This window comes from Cladophialophora yegresii (genome assembly GCF_000585515.1).
Source record: "Cladophialophora yegresii CBS 114405 chromosome Unknown aczIN-supercont1.5, whole genome shotgun sequence".
Classification (NCBI taxonomy): Eukaryota; Fungi; Ascomycota; class Eurotiomycetes; order Chaetothyriales; family Herpotrichiellaceae; genus Cladophialophora; species Cladophialophora yegresii.
The window spans coordinates 2,328,016-2,345,219 of NW_006913049.1; the positions used below are offsets into that span (position 1 = coordinate 2,328,016).

Genomic DNA, 17,204 nt, shown 5'->3' on the forward strand with positions numbered 1-17,204 from the left:
ACTCGCAAAGTGTGGCGTCGGGAAGGGAATCAGCACGACGCACGTGGTGGCGATAAAGCTCAGGGAGCACAGGAGCACAGAAGAGACTGTTCAGAGGTAGTCCACCAGTTCGTGTATTCCATGACGACATGCTCGTTACCTTCAGAAGCATTGATGCCTGGTCGAATCTTGTCGCGCACCGCCTTCACGCGCCTCCGAGATTCACACCCTTCGAGAAGCTCGTAGGACTGGCGATATTCAAGGTTTGGCGAGCGGCGAATTGATGGTTGATCGATCGACGGACAAGCCAGCGCTCGATTCAATAGAACTTTACCTGGACGACTCGGACCCTCGACGAAGAATAAACTGAGGATGCTGTACACGTCGACTTTGCTCTCAGGCAGTAATGTTGGCGCCTGCAGTCCTCGATTGTTGTCTCGGTAATGTTGACGTCGGTCGCAGCATCAGGGCGCTCTTTTCACACAACATGCTGCGATGCCGTTCATCGTCCTGAACCAGAGAGAACGAGGCTTTGGAACCTCGTGGACGTATCCCGGGGCTGGATCCCCGTGCGTAAGGACACTTGGAAGGGGCATGTCTGCGAAGAGATCCCTCCGACACACCTCCTCTTGTTTGGGACTTACTGACTCAAGGTACGTATAGTGAGGACTCAAGAGATCCCTTTGAGACATGCTTCCTTTTCCTCTTCCCTGTGGTTCTCCATGACCCAAGGTGTACACACGAGAGTTGAAACTCGAGGCTCCCATCTCTAGCATCGCACACTCATCGTGCAACGTGAGAGTTTGCTCTGCTTTGCTTTGCCCGAACGCCTGTGAAAGGCCTCCAAACTCGAGGTTGTTCGACATGACCGGAGCGATACTCCTCGCACTTACCTGCGTATACACAGTTGTTTGATCATCCAATGTGAATATTGCCAACACTACGGGAAGTACTATGCATGGCTGAGTCGCCCATAGATTTGAGCAAGAGACTGAAGTTACCCTTTGTCTCGTTCCTCCGAACATGCTTACCATACTTCGCATAGCCTCAATGGTCGCGATATAGTCGGCCGCAAATGCGCCGATAACTCCTGATTCTTACCTGAGCGCGTGGCCCAGGACCTGTCTGGTGTGTCTGCCTTGATGATGGCATAAGCACAGCAGAGCACAGCTCATGGATCGGTGCACTATGAATTCACCAACTGGTCAGTGAGTGGTCACCAGGCCATGCAGGCACAAAGCTGTGCTGCACACAACCCATTCGTGGCCATGGCTGCGGCATTTTTGCCATGTGCAAAACAATAGTTGGACCCGGGCCCTGTCTGCGTCTTCAATGCCACGATGAACGTGGGAATGCCCAGCTGGGTGGTGTGGTGTGGTGTGATTCGCTTTTGGCAGCCAGCCGTATTCCCAAGCACCGAGGCCCCGAATTATCCAAAGTCAAAGCCGTCGAGCCGTCGTGCAGTCGTGTTCCGCCTCGCCGGAAATGATACACGGGGCGCCATCCAGCCAGCCTGGAAAGGTTGCGATCCTTCTCAAGCAGAACGCTATCACCACTCGCCGGGGGCTGATGGTTCGCTGAATACGATGACTGGCTACCTTGAGCATGAGAACAAGATTTTGAAGCACAGTGTGAATCTCCCGTGACTCTATTTCAGCTAGCTCGGCTCGCTTCGTAAGGGCATTCTGGATACGAGGTATGATTGGGGCGATGTACATCCGAGCAGTCCCAGCAGATGAAGGTTCCATAGGTACGAGGTACACGTAGTCCGGAATAATGCAGTACGTAACTTCCAGCAGATGGATTGGGCGCGCGAAGCTACCTCTGGACGCTCAATTCCCGTGACTCCCAAAAGGCATTGCTGAATAATCACTGGTAGGCGCCAACCATGCGTACATGGGTACCTACCAGTCACGCCGCGTAGCGGTCCTAGAATGTAGCAGAACGCTGTATCTGGCCATCGCCGTCGTAGCTCAAGACAGCCACAGTCATTTGCGACTGTTCAGACTTGACTGGTTCCCATTGTCAGATGTGAGCATGCGCCGCTGTCGAAGGCAAAAGCCCAGGGGAGATGACTTGGGCGACAAACCCTTTGCGCTGGCAGGGCTGGTCAGCACCAGCGCAGTACGTACATCACGAATGCTCGTACATCGTGACCTGGGAATCTACAGACCTCTCGTCCGCTTAGAAACAGGGATGAAAATCTTGGGTGCACATCGTCGTTGCACAACGGAAGGCTGGCTTCTGGAATCCACCCGGTCCATGTGTCTCTTGCGACACGGCTGGGCAAAACGTTATCAGTGACACAGTCACTCTGACCCCTCGTCAGATAATGGGTGGATGGAGGGGTTGTGTTCGAATGAAACCATGGACAGACAAGAGGAGATGTTGGGTGCTTCGCCGCGCTGTGAGCCAATGACCAAAGCACTTCAATCCTTTGAGAGCCTGGTCGCGCAGGAAAGGACAGGGCCCATGTCTGCCACTTGTGCTACAGACTACGCAACACCCCGTAGTGTGTGGACCGATGAGCAGGACAGCCGGAGGGGTCGATGGACAGGCGAAACGCCTTGTCCCGTCTGGCATCTGCGCTTGACCTCAGAGTTGTTTGGTCGATCGCTGGCAAGATGCTGCAGGTTCCAACCCCAGTAGTGATAGCACTCGCACAAGCTCCTGCATAAGTTCCTTGGTCCTGTACCTCGTACAGGGTGCCCGTGTCGGGCTCTGAAGTTATCTTGAGGAACACCCGGGCGCGTGCAAGAATGCCCCGCAGAAGCAGAAGGGACCCAGCGATAGACGGGTTGTTAACCAGATATGCACTGATAGATGCATGCGAGTGCTTCTGGTCAGGTTCGGGACGGACATGGATGTTCTTCTCCAGGTCATGGAAAAGCGGGATCCAGCGTCCTCAAGGAGCGGGAGCCAAGAGCACCAGTCCAAATAGATCTGCCTTTCATAGGCGCGGTGCGGGTGCCAAAGAGCCTGTCTGGAATGCAGACGCGGTTGACGGCCGCCCACCTTGCAGTAGCGGGTGGCAAAAGGTTGAGAGTTTTTGTGACGGACGAACCACACGAAGGCAGTGAGCAAGAATATGCATGATGGAAGGAGGCCAAGCGGGGCAGCATTGCAGCATAAGGCAACCAATGCATCCTGGCAGAGCCGACAGGCTGACGTCCATGCATCCGCATGCGTTGTCAAAGACAGAGGGCTGGAACCGGAAGCGTGCATTAGTGGACGTCGACGGTGGCAGAGTCGGGGCGAGCGGTGCCTTCCAGCTGGGCTGCCAGGCAGGAGTCATGTCGTCAGGAATAGAACCGCCACGATATGGTGTGGAGGGACTTTCCAGCTGAATGGTTGGCAGGCACACTCGGCGGCAGAAACTCCCTACAGATCGGGATGGCTGCGCCGTCTGGATACGAGGAGGATATGGCATTCCATACCATTCGTCTAGAGTTTGCCCTATTGACACTTCTGATCACAGCCGTCGGGTACATCAGACAACGAAGTAATCAGCCACAGCAATAGCGGGGGGCGATACGCCAGTTAGAAAAGCGTTGCGTTGTGTTGCGATCAGTTACAGTCAGTTGCAAACAGGACCCATTGCTAGGTCCTTGGTTTGATTTGGTACTGTCTCGTCGACTTTCTTCAAGCTATTTACAATGAATCCAGGCATTCTCCGCGTGGTGGTCATCAGCAGCAGATTCGTACCGATCTGTGTCCAGGTCACCGTAAAGAGTAGTTAGAACCCGTAGCCTGGACTAGGACCACCAGATGATATTGCGTCCAGTGGCATGGTGGCCGGTGCGAAATGTCTTGGTCGGACACATCCAAAATGCTAAACAGAAATCAAAGTTGTTGACAAAAATCCCTCCCCATACCATTGTCATCTCTCGCCAGCACTTGGTCTGAGAGACAAGGTAAAACCTGCAAATGCGCCATTTCCTCGCGATTTTCTCTTGCACTGCTAACTTTCAACGCTCATCGCACTGGCCCACGCCCATGTATAATCAATCTTCGGTCTAGTGACGCCAGTAAATGCTTCTGACCTCTGAATCGGGAACACCTGGTGACTTTTCCGAAACTCGTCGAATCCGATCCGGGAAAATGTTTTTTAAAAATAGTATCGTAAAAGTGGCCGCCTAGGTATCCAATGGGTATAGAATGACTCCAATCGTAAACACCGTGGACTCGTTACAGCGTCGACCAGCTTGCTGCTCCAAACGTATATGATGACATGCTGTAGATTAAAACGCAGCGACCGTGGGTACAAAATTGGGTTGCGTGTAGTAAGGCTTTTCGTGCTCGTTCAGGGGAATAACGTCGCCATAGAAGTTGAAAACGGGCGGCTGTAGACAATGGCCAGCGTCCGGCAGAGTCTCGGATTCGTACCCGGAATCTGTTGAAAGCGAAGAACAAGAAGAACCCTGCTTGGAAGTGGGTTCGAATAGAGACCACTCCGAAGGCTGGGTTTGGAAAGGTGGATGGGGAGATGGGGAGGCCGGAGGAGAAGGTGGCAATGCCATGTTGGCACAGTCCATGGAATCCACATAGGCATATGGTGACGCAGGAGGCGATGGCGGAAGGGTGGTGTAGGGGTTGGCTGTGAACCTGGGACAGTTGATGATCATGTCGCGAAGTTCTTGGAGAGTAATCCTCTTGTGCGGGTCACACTCGAAGATGCGGCGAAGAATCATGTTCAGCTCGGGGGTGATTGGCAAGATAGAGCTGAGAAACTTGGAATCCTTCAAGAAGGCGCGAAACGTAGAATCATCCGCGGAGGCCTTCTTCCAGGGATTGCGGCCACAAGTGAGGTTGACCAGGATCACGCCGAGACTCCAGACGTCGTTCGGTGCAGCGGCATACCTTGCGTATGACCGCGTTGGATTTTGTTGACATTCTGGAATGCGTGGTTAGTAACTGTAGTTCAACGTAAAAAGGTGGACAGAACCATGCGTACCTGGAGACATGTAAAATGTCGAGCCACATCCAAAGTCGGACGTAACGGAATCTGTGGTGGCGAGTCCAAAATCGGCCAATTTGACGGTGTGGCCATTGTTGGTAACCAAAATGTTCTCGGGTTTCAAGTCCCTGTGGTAAATTCCAATGGAGTGGCAATACTGGACAGCGTCCAAGATCTGCAGGAAGGCATGTTTGGCCAGTTGGTCATCGCCCACGAAACGGCCATGTTCAGTAATGTTGGAGAACAAGTCGCCTTCGGGGCAGAACTCAATCACGACATAGGTGCAATCAGGGCTCTCCAAGATGCGCAACAGGGAGACAACGTTAGGATGCTGGCTTGCTTGGTTGTGGAGAGCAATCTCGCGTCGTTGAAAGCGCCGTTGCCGGGGATCCAATCCAGCTTTGGGGAGAGCCTTCACCGCATAAGGGATGTTCGTAAGTCTGTCGACGGCCTGGTAGACCACTCCGTATGCACCAATTCCTAAGATCGAGACCAGTTCGAGTCGGCCTGCCAATACGCACCCCAATCGGTCCTCTGGCGCAAGGGAAGTCGCAAGTTGAGGGGACGGAGGAGGCGTCAATAGCATTATTGGGAGAGCCCAAAAGTACGGAGTACTTGGTCTAGGAAAAGAGGAGTAGTCGAACAAGACCAAAAGAACAGTTCAAAACATGGGTCCAGAGGAGGTCCAGAGACTATGTTTTGAACAAAATGAACAGAAATGGCCGGTCCTGGGGAATGATATTCGTCCAACGGGAATGAGAGGGTTGTTCGGGATGGAAACTCGCGTGGTGGATTAAGGAGAGACCGGAATTCGCAGACCAGAAGGACACGGGTCGAAGTATGAGGTGCTGGTGTATGGAGTGAAGGTGTAGGTGAGAAGATATGAGAGGCTGGTGGTCAGGTCGGCGAAGTATTCGTAGTGTTTCTGGTTTTGATATGGCTGATGTAGCGAGGTATAGAGGGCAATATAACGTCCTGGAGGTATGACGGTCGCTGAACTCAATACGGGCATGGCGAACATGGCAAGCGTCGACGCACGGACGTCAATGCCCCATTGAAACCCGTGGCGGTGGGGCAAAGACGCTGTCAGAGGATGCTGCGAATAGAAAAGAGGCGACCCACACGAATGCGTCAAGGTTCGCATGCCCTGGGCCGTAGTCTTGACGCTCGAGACGCTAGATGACGAGTCGGCTAGAAGCGGTTTCGGTTTAGGCTGGCCAGAGGCAGCAAGACGAGGCGGGCAAAGTTTGGAAATACACGGCAGGGTGGGTTCTGCCCCCCCGGCTCCTCCTGGCCGGCCCTGGTTCTTGAGAAAAGGGTCGAACATGTACGGATCACCCAGTGGCTGGGCGCATTTCTGGTCACCACTGATCAGCGATCCTTGCGAGACCGGACGCCAGCGCTAGCATGTCACCCAATGGCCGCTGTCCAGCGAAATGATATCCCAGTCGTCCCAATCAACGCTGCGCGTTTTGAATGCTTGCAGATTTGGCGACGCTTCAAGATCTACCACAGCGACAGACCACCAAGAGGGGGAGATGATCGAGCCGAAGCCCACTTTCGCTTCAATTGGCTGGCGTGCTCTGGCTTCACCTGTTCCCAATTCACCGCCCTCTCCGCCCGGGCAACGGCCGGTGGACATGTTTGTCACTGGAAGCTTTGGCTGTCTTCGAGCAATTCCCAGCGTGATTTGCCACAGGACACCCGTGGGCGCTCTGTACCGTCTGCTGTGTTCTCCGCCTGGCCTAGGTCGGTCAGCCTGTCCAAATTGCGTTCGGGAAACAGGAGACTTGGAGGATTCGGTCACTGAGTGGAGCAGCGTGAGCTTGATTGGGCACGTCGGGCGCCAGCACAGACGGCATCCGACATGAGACGAGCAACCCTACCAGATCGACTGTCGGCAGGTCGGGCAGGAGCCTGGTCGGTGAGACGCTTAGATCGTTGTTTCTTTTGCGCCTCGCGCCTGCAAGAGGTGGACGTGCTAGCGCTAGCTCGCATGACCGCTGCTGCCATTCGCCGCTGTGTCAAGCAGGATGGATCCTCGGTGCCAGATGGCGGGTTCGAGGGCCAGACTTGCAAACGGAGCGACTGAGCACTGCGGCCTGCCGGTCTGCGATGTACGCAGGCAGCAAAGCGGCGCATCCTTGACTCCTGAGGCACTAACCTCCCTCTGACGGGTCAAACTTGCTCGGGCTGCGATCCTCGCTCCCAATCACAATTCATGTTCAATCAACTGTGCCCTACCATAGCCACTCCCAGCGCGAGGGGTGTGCTGGAAGAAAGGCAGAAGCAGGCCAAAGCTGCTGCCCCTCCACCTCGATTCATGCACGCCCCAAAAGTCATTCTTAGCACTGTCGATTTTCAAAGCGTCTGGGGCGGCGCGCAGTCGAGTCTTGAGCGTGGACAAGGCTCCCATGGTGTCGATTACTTTCACCATGCGAGGGTCGCGCAGTGGTCAGCGCTACCAGCATGCTCAGGAGCAGACGGCTTTCTACACAGATGGCCTCCTCTTCTATCTCGTACTTGTGGCCTGAAAACCTAAAGTAATGGGCTTTGACAAGAAGTCAGCCACCAACTTTGGAAGTTGTCGATTCTCCTGAAGGAACGTGGCAGGCTACATGTTTGGGCTGAACATGACTTCCGCCCGCTTCCCATACGAGTCGACAATACACAGTAGTACACAGTAGTGTGACCCTTCTCGCGCTGCAGCCAATTTGCCTCTGGGACGTTAGGGTCACGCTGCAGTGCCCGTCCCGGCGGAATTGTCGGCTGCCGGCCTTGTGCTGTGGCTTGTCAATTATTGCGACTTGACACTGGTGAGTCGCCACGAACAGGCTAGAGGTAAACGGGCCGAACTGTTTCAGCATATCTGAATACTAGCCATGATCCGCAGCACAACTTCAATAGTGGAGGGTAGTGAGTGCCCGCTTCCAGCCTGTCCATGTGACCCATGTGCGTTGGGGAGACAGAGGGCACATCAGGAGTACGAGACGAGGCCAATGGGAAAGTTTGAAGGGTCAAGCTTCTCCACTACCAGCCTTACCGAAATTGATTCAGCGCGTAGCCTGTGGGACGCTTGGAGTCAGTTGGAAAAATGGACATGCTGTAGTCGCGTGTCTCACGATCGCCATCGATAACCGTCCCAAGGCGTGTTTGCATGGTTCGGGCGGTTCGACTCTTCTGCCAGTCGCCCAACCACGCACAGGAGAGGCCTTGCTTGCCAGAAATTGCCGGGTTCGCTGGGAACGAAGCCCAACGCTGACTGGTTGTAACACGAGCTTCGCATGGAGCGCCGTCGAAGCCTGTCACAGCTTCTGAAGGTCTTGGGTGACACGGGATTACGTATGAACAGCCCAACACCATCAGTGCACAGGACATCGGCAAGCGGCCTGTGTGAGGCAACGAAAACCCTTTTCGTGTTCGGTGACAAACGAGTTCTGGCGCTGACATGGTTTGACAGCGATCAAGCCGCGTTGCCTGACGAGTCACCATTCAAAGTGGCAAGATAGGAGGTGCGCCTAGGACGAGAAGGGCTACCTCTGGGCTTCGAGTGACAGGCCAACACGAGCAAGGCACCGATCACGAGGCTGTTAGCCTGGACTCTGTGAGGCTAAGGACCAATCTGGCTGTGCCGCCGCTCAGATCTGCGATGGAGAAATTTTCTTGCGACACGATGCGAGACACACATTCCGTGTCCGTGACTGACGGAAGTCGCCGCCAATGCGGGTGGCAAACATGCGCTGATCGTTGTCACGCTTGACCGTAGCCTGCCATCCACCACTATCTCTCTGCTTCGCCCTAGGCTTTCCGTGCCAGTCCGCCGGGGACCGGCCGATCAGAGACAAGAATTGAACAGTGAGGCATCCATGAGGCAGACCCTCGAGGGATTGTTGTTTCAGTCTTGCATCACTCGGCATATCGAAATCCACAATGGCCTCATGAATTTCCCATCCCCTGGCTGGTCTGTAATTCTACGCGAGTGCACAGAGTCCTGCACAACACATCGTGCCCAAAGCATTCCAGGGCCCAACATGATCATCCATAACTTTTGACAACTCGCAGAAACGATCAGCGGTCGCAGTCGACGTTCTCCCAAATGACTGCCCTCCATGAGAGTTGCCGGCAGTTAACTCGATCATCGACGACCTGAGCAGATTTACGATTACCACCGCGACCCTCCTACACAGTACGGTACCTGCCTGCCCTCCCTCGCCTGCAGCTTCTGTTGGCTTTTTCGCCACAATTCTTGTCTCGTGAAATCGAGACCGACCACCACGCTGTCTTGCATACGACAAATGCTTCCAGGGTTACGGAGGATATGCACGCCAAACACTCAACGGTTTTGGGGTGCAGGCAGTTGCAGTGATACATGCTCGATCAAGTGATACGGGAAGCATCGGTTTGAGTTCCAGCGGAACGGCTCCCGAGAGTCGAAGAAGGTTTGACCACAGTTTCCTGTCATGTTTCTCGCTCAATCATGGCGCAACGGCCAAGTCAATCGTCGTGACGTTGGAAATATCTCCTCCGCGGAAGAGCATTATTGCCTGACTGTGCCCCTAATGTGGCTTGTGGTGGTGTGAGGCTGCTGCTGGTCTAGACCGCAGGACCTACCGAAGAACTCAAAATGACGGACACAACCGGGTCTTGAATCTTGCCAAAGATCATGCTCGACCGTTGCCTGTCAGTACACTGTCTACTGCTCGACGCTAGAGTCAATTGCGTAGTTTCTTCCATGTGGCGTAATTACCAAATGCCTGCCAGATGCGCTTTGATATTGCGTTGTAGGATTTCGATTATTCGCAGGCTTGACGGCTCCGCGACGGGATGCAGTCGTTCTCTGGGATGGCGTGCAGAACAGTGGCAAAACCTATGCTGTACAGGCGCAGTACCTCGGATTACTCCTGTCCATGCGCTGTGGATGCGTACACGGTGAACGGAGCACGAGATTGATTCAGAGTACTCCGTACGTGTCATGTTTTGAGTTGTGCACCCCTTGAACGACACGAGCGACCCGGTCAACGCAGCTCGAAGCCAGCACGCTCTCGCATCGCAATCTGTTTCCTCGTCAAGATTATTCCGAGCCATGTTCCATTTACATCAGGTGATGGCCCCAGCTTCACAGTCCGCTGCCACGAGACTGTCAGTGTCGTCCGTGTAGTTGTCGTGCGCAGCATTATAGAGGTACGTGGGGAATCTGTGGCATGCTACGGTATTCCACCAGGGCGTTTGTATTGAAGACATTCTGCATGATTGACAGTTGGACCACGGAGCCCCCATTGATGCAGCAGCGATTGGAGATGCTTTGGTTCATAAAGGTCGCTCCGGCTTCGAGGTCCAACAGGTTCTGAACCGCCAGCCGGCCTGTCGCTTTGTACGGACCAGGCGTCTTCAGCCTACTTGCCATGGCATCGTACCCAGTAGGGTATTTCTTGCTGTGGCCGCTGTTCCGTCAATGGCGTGCTATACTGTCAGACCATTGGGACCATGCCGCACAAAGCGACGCCGCTGAAGGTGAGTTCGAGAGCATACTGGACTTGCGATTCTGCAGTTCATCCGCACCCAGTCGAACCCTCGAGTACCCTCAGAAGCCCTACCCTTCAGTAGGGACAGGCCAAACTTGAGCAGAGGACGAACGGAAGAGAGCGTCTATTGCATGACACATCTGAGCTGATGCTAACGGTACAAACTGTGTCGTCACGGCCCACACCGGCTGATACTGACTGTCAGTTGTGTGGTAGAGGATGTGTTAGGCTGAATACTCGGTGAGTTGCCCAACGCAAGATCGTCCCGGGAAGCGGTCTGAGACATCTGGAAGAGCAGTGTAGAATAGGTCTTATGTTGGAGGGATGGCGAGCAGTGATGCTGCGTTCTCAGGGGCAAACCTACTGAAAGATAGAGTTGGAAAAGTAAACGCATATTGGATCTTTCGTCTATTAACTTACGCAATAAGCCAATTATACATGATCGAAGCTCGAGCAGAATGTTTCCACGGTCTTGTCTCTCTTGTCGTCTTCTGACATCCTCACGGTCATACAGATGGCGTGCTGTACCTAACCCGCTCTTCCCGTAGTATAACCACCGTGAAACCGCGGGGAGGTGGGGGGATATTTGAGAAGCGCGAGTCCAAGCTCGTTCGTTGAGAATATAGGTAACCAGGTGGTCGTGCGGACGGATGACTGCAATATCCAGCCAGAGCAATTCAGTTCCGCGTGTGAGATATGCAATAATGCTCAAAGGTATACATGACTGAATTTTTCTACTGATGAAGCAGAACGTGGTACAAATTCACATCATCAACTCCGACATGGAAGAGACTTAGCATATAACTGCCCTCAAGCGCCTTCCGGATTTGTCAAGTTGTAGCCATCGGTGACGCTGTCAACCCCACTGCCTCTTGCACGCGGATAGAGACACGTTCTCAGTCTTGGAGCATCTCTGTTCGCAGACAGTGCTTCTACACGGTCTTGCGCTGATACCAGATATTGAAAACTGGCAACCAAAGATACGTACCAAACATCACCAAAAGCGGCGCACCACATTCCTACCATACCAGAAGAGGCAGGTCCCCGAGGCCGGAGCGGACTTACCCGAACACCGAACATCCTTAGCATCACTGATCGGTGAAACTGCTATTGAAGGGAAGGAGCATAACACAGAACCAGAACAGGTTTAAAAGAATTAGAAGAGCAGCTACGAGTGCGACTACAGCTACAGCTACAGCTGCGCTCCATGAAACCGAGTGGCCGCCTTTTTTCCCTTTGCGCAGCCGTCGTCGTTGCCTCGGCGACTTTTCAGTACCTTCGCTTCGGTTACGTCTTGCTCAATCGACCGTCAGCCAGAACGATAGTATCCCGATCTCATCAGGAGGATTAATGGCAGCGCATTAGCCAAAAAATAATTCGACAGCTTTACAGCTTTACATCTTTTCACCCCGAATTTTCAAGACCATTGCATCTGGATTTCAGAAGGAGTACTCGACATCCCTGCCAGCATCGTTCTCGGGCTCGCGACCATGACACGACACAAGGTCCTACCCACGCGGTCGTCCAGACCATCGACATCTGAGACCATCGAATCTGGCTCAGAACCCGAGCACGTCTCCTTCAATAGTAATCAGCGACCTCAGCAAGACGAGTCCCGCAGTCATCAGCCGTTTGGCGCGTCCTCAAGACCGCGAGAACAACTCCCTCCTCAGCATGCTTCCAGCCAATCCTCAATTCCAGCATCTCTAGTAGACCACCGACCCAAGAAGACACACCTCATCAATGCTACGCTTTTCATCCCTGGCCGCGGCAAACCCCTCCACAATCACTCAGTAATTTTTCAAGACGGAATCATAACGGCCGTCCAGCCGACCTCCGCGCTGCCTCCCCCTTTCAAGAATATTCCATCAACAGACGTCCCTGTGTTAATGCCTGGCCTCTGGGACTGTCACGTCCACTTTCTCGGGTCCAAGACATTTAATTTTGCCGAGATAGCAACCCAACACCCCGCCCTCGCTGGGGCGAGGATTGCGAAGAACCTGCACGACGTGCTGATGAGCGGGTTCACCTCCGTGCGCGAACTGGCTGGCTACGGTCTGGATGTGTCTAAGGCTATTAAAGAAGGCTCACTCGTCGGACCCAACATCTACTCCTCCGGGGCTGCTATCTCCCAGACAGCAGGTCACGGCGACGTCTTCGACCTGCCCTCGGGGTTCGTAGACTCAGTGTTCGGGGTGCGGGATACGCAGGCCAATGCCCTCGCGCCGGGTACCGGGCCGATGATCATCGCCGATGGAGTCGACGAGTGTCGCCGCGCGGTTCGCCTCCTCATCCGCCGTGGTGCCACGTGCATCAAAGTCTTTGCCAGTGGGGGCGTGCTTAGCATCGCGGACGATCCGCTGAGGCAGCAGTTCTCCTTGGCCGAACTGCAGACCATTGTTGCGGAGGCGGAGCGCAACGGGCGCGTCGTGGCCGCGCATGTCCATGGGAAAGCGGGCATCATGGCGGCGATCATGGCCGGCGTGCATACGATCGAACACGGCACATACATGGACGAGGAGTGCATCGAAGATATGAAGAAGCGTGGCATCGTGTACGTTCCTACCCGCACCATCGTCAAGGTTGGCGTCGACCACCCGGAGTTGATGTCTCCAGAGTCGTATCGCAAAATGCTCATCACGGCACGCCATCATAAAGAGGCGTACCGGCTGGCTGTGCGTTCGGGGGTCAAGATCGCGCTAGGCACGGATCTGGGTATCAGCGCTCCGACGGATCATCCGCTGGCGCATGGGCGGAGTGGGGGAGAACTGTCCTATGCGGTAAGTGATGGAGGAATGACGCCTCTGCAGGCCGTTGAGGCCGCGACGGCCATGGGGCCCGAAACACTGGGAGATCTAGGCATGAAGCCGGAGAGTGGCGTTATCAAGATGGGATATGATGCCGACATGATTGCGCTCAAGGAGGATCCGTTGCAGAACATGGACCTCTTCGAGAAGCCGGAGAACATCACGCACGTATGGAAAGGAGGGCGGCTATTCAAGAGTCCCAGAATGAAGAGCGAAAGCCCGTTCTGATAGACTGCTGATTTGGAGCTTCAGGCTATCGAACGGCAACATCCATAGAGCCTTGTCTTTGCACCACTCGTTCCTGCCCGGCTGCTAGGGCTTCTAGCCTTGCTGCTTGGACACGGTGTTTCTTGACCACGGTGATCCACTCGGGCTCAGGCATTGGCCTGGACTCGCGCGCGGCTTCACCTTGGTTCGACATTTCCTCAAGTGAAACAGCTCCATTCGATCCAGCAGCTACGCTTTCCTCGGCCGGGGCTTCCGCAGTATCTCCCTTCTGTACCGTGGGCGGCGACACAGCTTCGTAGCTCTCGGCCTCGTCTTCCTCGTAAAGTTCCGCAATCAGTAGACTGAAATCCGCACCCAGTCGTCCCAGACTATTGGCCGCGTACAGGACCTGCATGAGCAAGCTTTCTCGTGCCGTGGCGTCCGTCACATTAGGCAAGTACTCCTTGAGCGTAGCCATGAAGATCCCCACCAGGTAGAGCGGGAAGGTCTGCAGCGCGGGCGGCAATGCGAGATCCAAGTCCAGCGACGGAAGTGATGAGGATGGCGCGGAAGCGGTCGGGGCCGGTGCTACCCCTGTCCCTCTTCCCGTTCCCTCGACAGGGGAAAAGATGTTGCGGTACATTGAAATCGTGGCGAAGGACTGCTCGCGGAAGATCTCGATATAGCGTTTCAGGTACCGTTCGGTCTGCTGGCCCGCGACTTGGGGAATATACCCTCCGCTTCCGCTAGCCTTGCGCGACGGGTGTTGGGGGCGCAAGGGCCCCGCAAGATTGCGGTTGGCGTTGGCGTTGGCATTGCCATTTCGATTCTGCGCGACATTCTCCCTGCGCGCTTGAGTCTCTTGATCCGCGAGATCGCGGAGTGGCGCGAGCGCCTCGGTCATGCTGAGGAAGGTGCATAGTCTGGCGACGAGGAAGAGGGCGCCGAAGTGGCCTTCGTCCTGCTGCGCGGGTGGCGCCACAGATGGTGATCCCATTTGCGAAAACAACGTAGTGGGTGCGCTGGCGGTAGCGGTAGCTGGAGCTGAGGTCGTGGCCGTACCCGTGGCCAACTCCGGTGCAACGCGGCGCAACCAGCCGATCATCCTGATTGCCGGTGCGAGGCGAAGGTTCGGCCCTTTGAGAGAGGCGATCAGGTTGGTCGTCATGTCCTTCATGGCGAGTTCGGCGTCGGCGAGCACGGCCCGCACGAGCTGCGAGTCCGGATACAGGATCTGCAGACGCTTGATGTGCGCGAAGAGGTCCAGCGCTTGCGTGTAGTTCGCGGACGAAGACGAAGTAGAGCTGGTGGAAGTGGAAGCGGACGCAGCGGCGATAGATGCTCGTAAAAGCGAGGGCAGTTCGAGAATATCTTGCGCCTTGTCTGCTTGGCGGGCGAGCAGGGCCGCATTTCGTCGCGCCGTGAGGAGAGCGGCGGCGCTTTTGCTCTGCTCTCCCGCGGTTTCGTTCCCCGAGCGGTTGTGGCTGTACGTGGAAGCGAATGTCACGGCGCTGGCGTCCAATTCGGGGATGCTCTGTCTGATAGATTCGACTGCCGCCGAAATTCGGGGCAGTGATGTCCCGAGCGTGCCGAGGTGGTCTGATGAAGTGGTGGTCGTGCGGTAGGAGCGGGATGAGAGGGCCTGGAGGGAGAGCAGGTTTGAGTGTTGAGCTTGGGCGAGTGATTGGGGTTCGGTGGTCGTTAGATCGCTCAGACGCAGCGAGACTAGACGAGAGAGATACTGGGAGATTTCGGGGCTGTAAAGGGAGGATGAGGAGGATGGCGATGATGAGGACTGTTGAGAAGAGGACTCTAGGTATGGTTGAAGAAGCTCGTACAGGGGGTCCGCCATGCTGACGGCGGTCCAGATACTATGCTCAAATGGAGGCTCCGTCGACGGTCAGATACTTGGATCGAGCCTCGCCCGCCGTCGTGGAATGCAAGCAAGGTTGTTGTATCGGGCACTGTTAATAGTGAATTGTCTTGCTGTGTACTGTGTATGGGATGGAAGAACGACGTGTTTTTATTGGCTGGTGTGAGAACACGGTCACTGTCTTGGCACAAGGCTGAGCATACAAGGCTGACGATCCTTTTGATACCTAGGTAACGTTGTACAAAGTACACGTACCCATGGTCAGATGAATACCTAGGTAGGTAGGTCGAACAATACCCTGTACTCTGATACGCAGTGTAGTTGATCAACACACAGCATCGCGACCCGAGCTACTTAAGCGTGTAGGCGCTCCTCTCACGTCGTTCCTCTTCCAAGATCTGCTCCATCTCGCCAGTGACTCGCTCCTGAGTCCCAATTTCCAGATCAGCCTCCTGAACCTCCGCATCACTTTGATCGCCCAGCGCGTCGGCCAGCTTCCTGTTAGGGTCGTCCAACTCGCCTCTCAGAGCGCGAGCGAGTGAGCCAGAGAACGACTTCTTGACCGTTTCCGGCGAACTTGAGAGAGACTGAATGGCGACGGTCTGAGAAGTTCCTCCGGGGCTTTCGACCTCGAGCTCATCATCCGAGCCGAACGGCGAGCCCTGGCCCGACCTTGTTCCGCCTCCATCTCTGCCCAGATATGACTTCACGCCGCCTCTCCTCCCAGTATCTACAGACAGGTTGCTGAACGAGTTGCGGAGATTGCTGGAGGACCGAACCCTGGTGCGACTTATTTCTCTGGTGGCGCTCGGCCCCCGACTCCTCCGTCTCTGGGTCGGTGACGCATTGGGAGTACGTTTGTCGTCGCCGCCTTCTTCTGTCATTTCTGGCTCGTCCTTGAACATGTCTGCCGTATTCTTCCTGGTTGGCCGCGGAATGAAACTAGCTCCAGTGGGATCATGCGCACTCTTGGACTGTGTCCACCGCCTCACAGGGATCGTTGGAATAGATTCAGGGGGTGCAGAAAGACTGTTTTTCCTAGCAGCAGCACGCTCCCTCCTGAGATCCGACCATCGCCGTAGTTGGTTCTGAAGTACGTATCGTCCACTGGGGCCATGTTTCATGACCAGGAACTCACAGTGGTTGATGTTCCGCAGGTCCTCGAAGAATTCGACACTGTAATGATACCACGCCATCAAGAACACTCGACTGCATAGGCCGTGGGTGACAAGGATGGCGACGCTGGCCATGCTATCTTCGGAAAATCTCCGCCACAGCGAGCCGTTGAAGGACGATACTCGGTCATAGACGTCAGCTCCACTCTCGCCGTTGGGTATGCGGTAGAAGAAGTGGCCGTACTCTGCGCGCTCCCGCCAAAGTCTCTCTGTTTCTTCCGTACCTGGCTGGAAGTTGCCGAAGTCCTGCTCCCTCAGTCGCGGCTCCTCGTACACTTTGATGTGTGATCGCTGGAAAGGTGACGGGACGGGATCATTAGCGCACAGGCCGTTCAATATGCCTTCAGTGGTCTCTCTGGTCCTTCTGTATGGTGATATGAAGAAATGCAATGTATCGTCGGTTCGTAAAAGAGCACGCAGTTTCTCGCCGGCTTCTAGAGCTTGTCGATGTCCTTCTTCGGTCAGCCCAACCTTGTGGTCCGGGGTCTTCTGGTGGATTGTTTTATCTCTGTTGCCCTCTGACTGGGCATGACGGATAATGATGATCAGGCGTGGCTTGCCCATTCTCGCCTCGTGCTGCACAATCACAGGCAGGTCTGCTTGACATCCACTAGGCGGATGACCGTGATTGTTGGCAGGTTAATTTCAGATCTACAGAGTGAGCCCAAAAGCTACTTTGACATT

General features: G+C 54.9%; 4 protein-coding genes across 4 annotated transcripts; 1 reads left to right on the forward strand and 3 right to left on the reverse strand.

Moving 5' to 3' along the window:
- Positions 1-4,220: 4,220 nt before the first annotated feature.
- Positions 4,221-5,522, reverse strand: A1O7_07573 (RAN protein kinase; the record flags this gene model as incomplete). Its single annotated transcript, XM_007761570.1, has 2 exons — positions 4,221-4,873; positions 4,934-5,522. The coding sequence occupies 2 exons, from the start codon at positions 5,520-5,522 to the stop codon at positions 4,221-4,223; spliced, it is 1,242 nt and encodes a 413-aa protein (XP_007759760.1).
- A 6,426-nt stretch (positions 5,523-11,948) lies between these two features.
- A1O7_07574 (uncharacterized protein) lies at positions 11,949-13,493 on the forward strand (the record flags this gene model as incomplete). Its single annotated transcript, XM_007761571.1, has 1 exon — positions 11,949-13,493. One exon carries the CDS (start codon positions 11,949-11,951, stop codon positions 13,491-13,493), a length of 1,545 nt encoding a protein of 514 aa, XP_007759761.1.
- A 25-nt stretch (positions 13,494-13,518) lies between these two features.
- Positions 13,519-15,324, reverse strand: A1O7_07575 (uncharacterized protein; the record flags this gene model as incomplete). Its single annotated transcript, XM_007761572.1, has 1 exon — positions 13,519-15,324. One exon carries the CDS (start codon positions 15,322-15,324, stop codon positions 13,519-13,521), a length of 1,806 nt encoding a protein of 601 aa, XP_007759762.1.
- A 371-nt stretch (positions 15,325-15,695) lies between these two features.
- Positions 15,696-17,084, reverse strand: A1O7_07576 (uncharacterized protein; the record flags this gene model as incomplete). Its single annotated transcript, XM_007761573.1, has 1 exon — positions 15,696-17,084. One exon carries the CDS (start codon positions 17,082-17,084, stop codon positions 15,696-15,698), a length of 1,389 nt encoding a protein of 462 aa, XP_007759763.1.
- Positions 17,085-17,204: the final 120 nt, after the last annotated feature.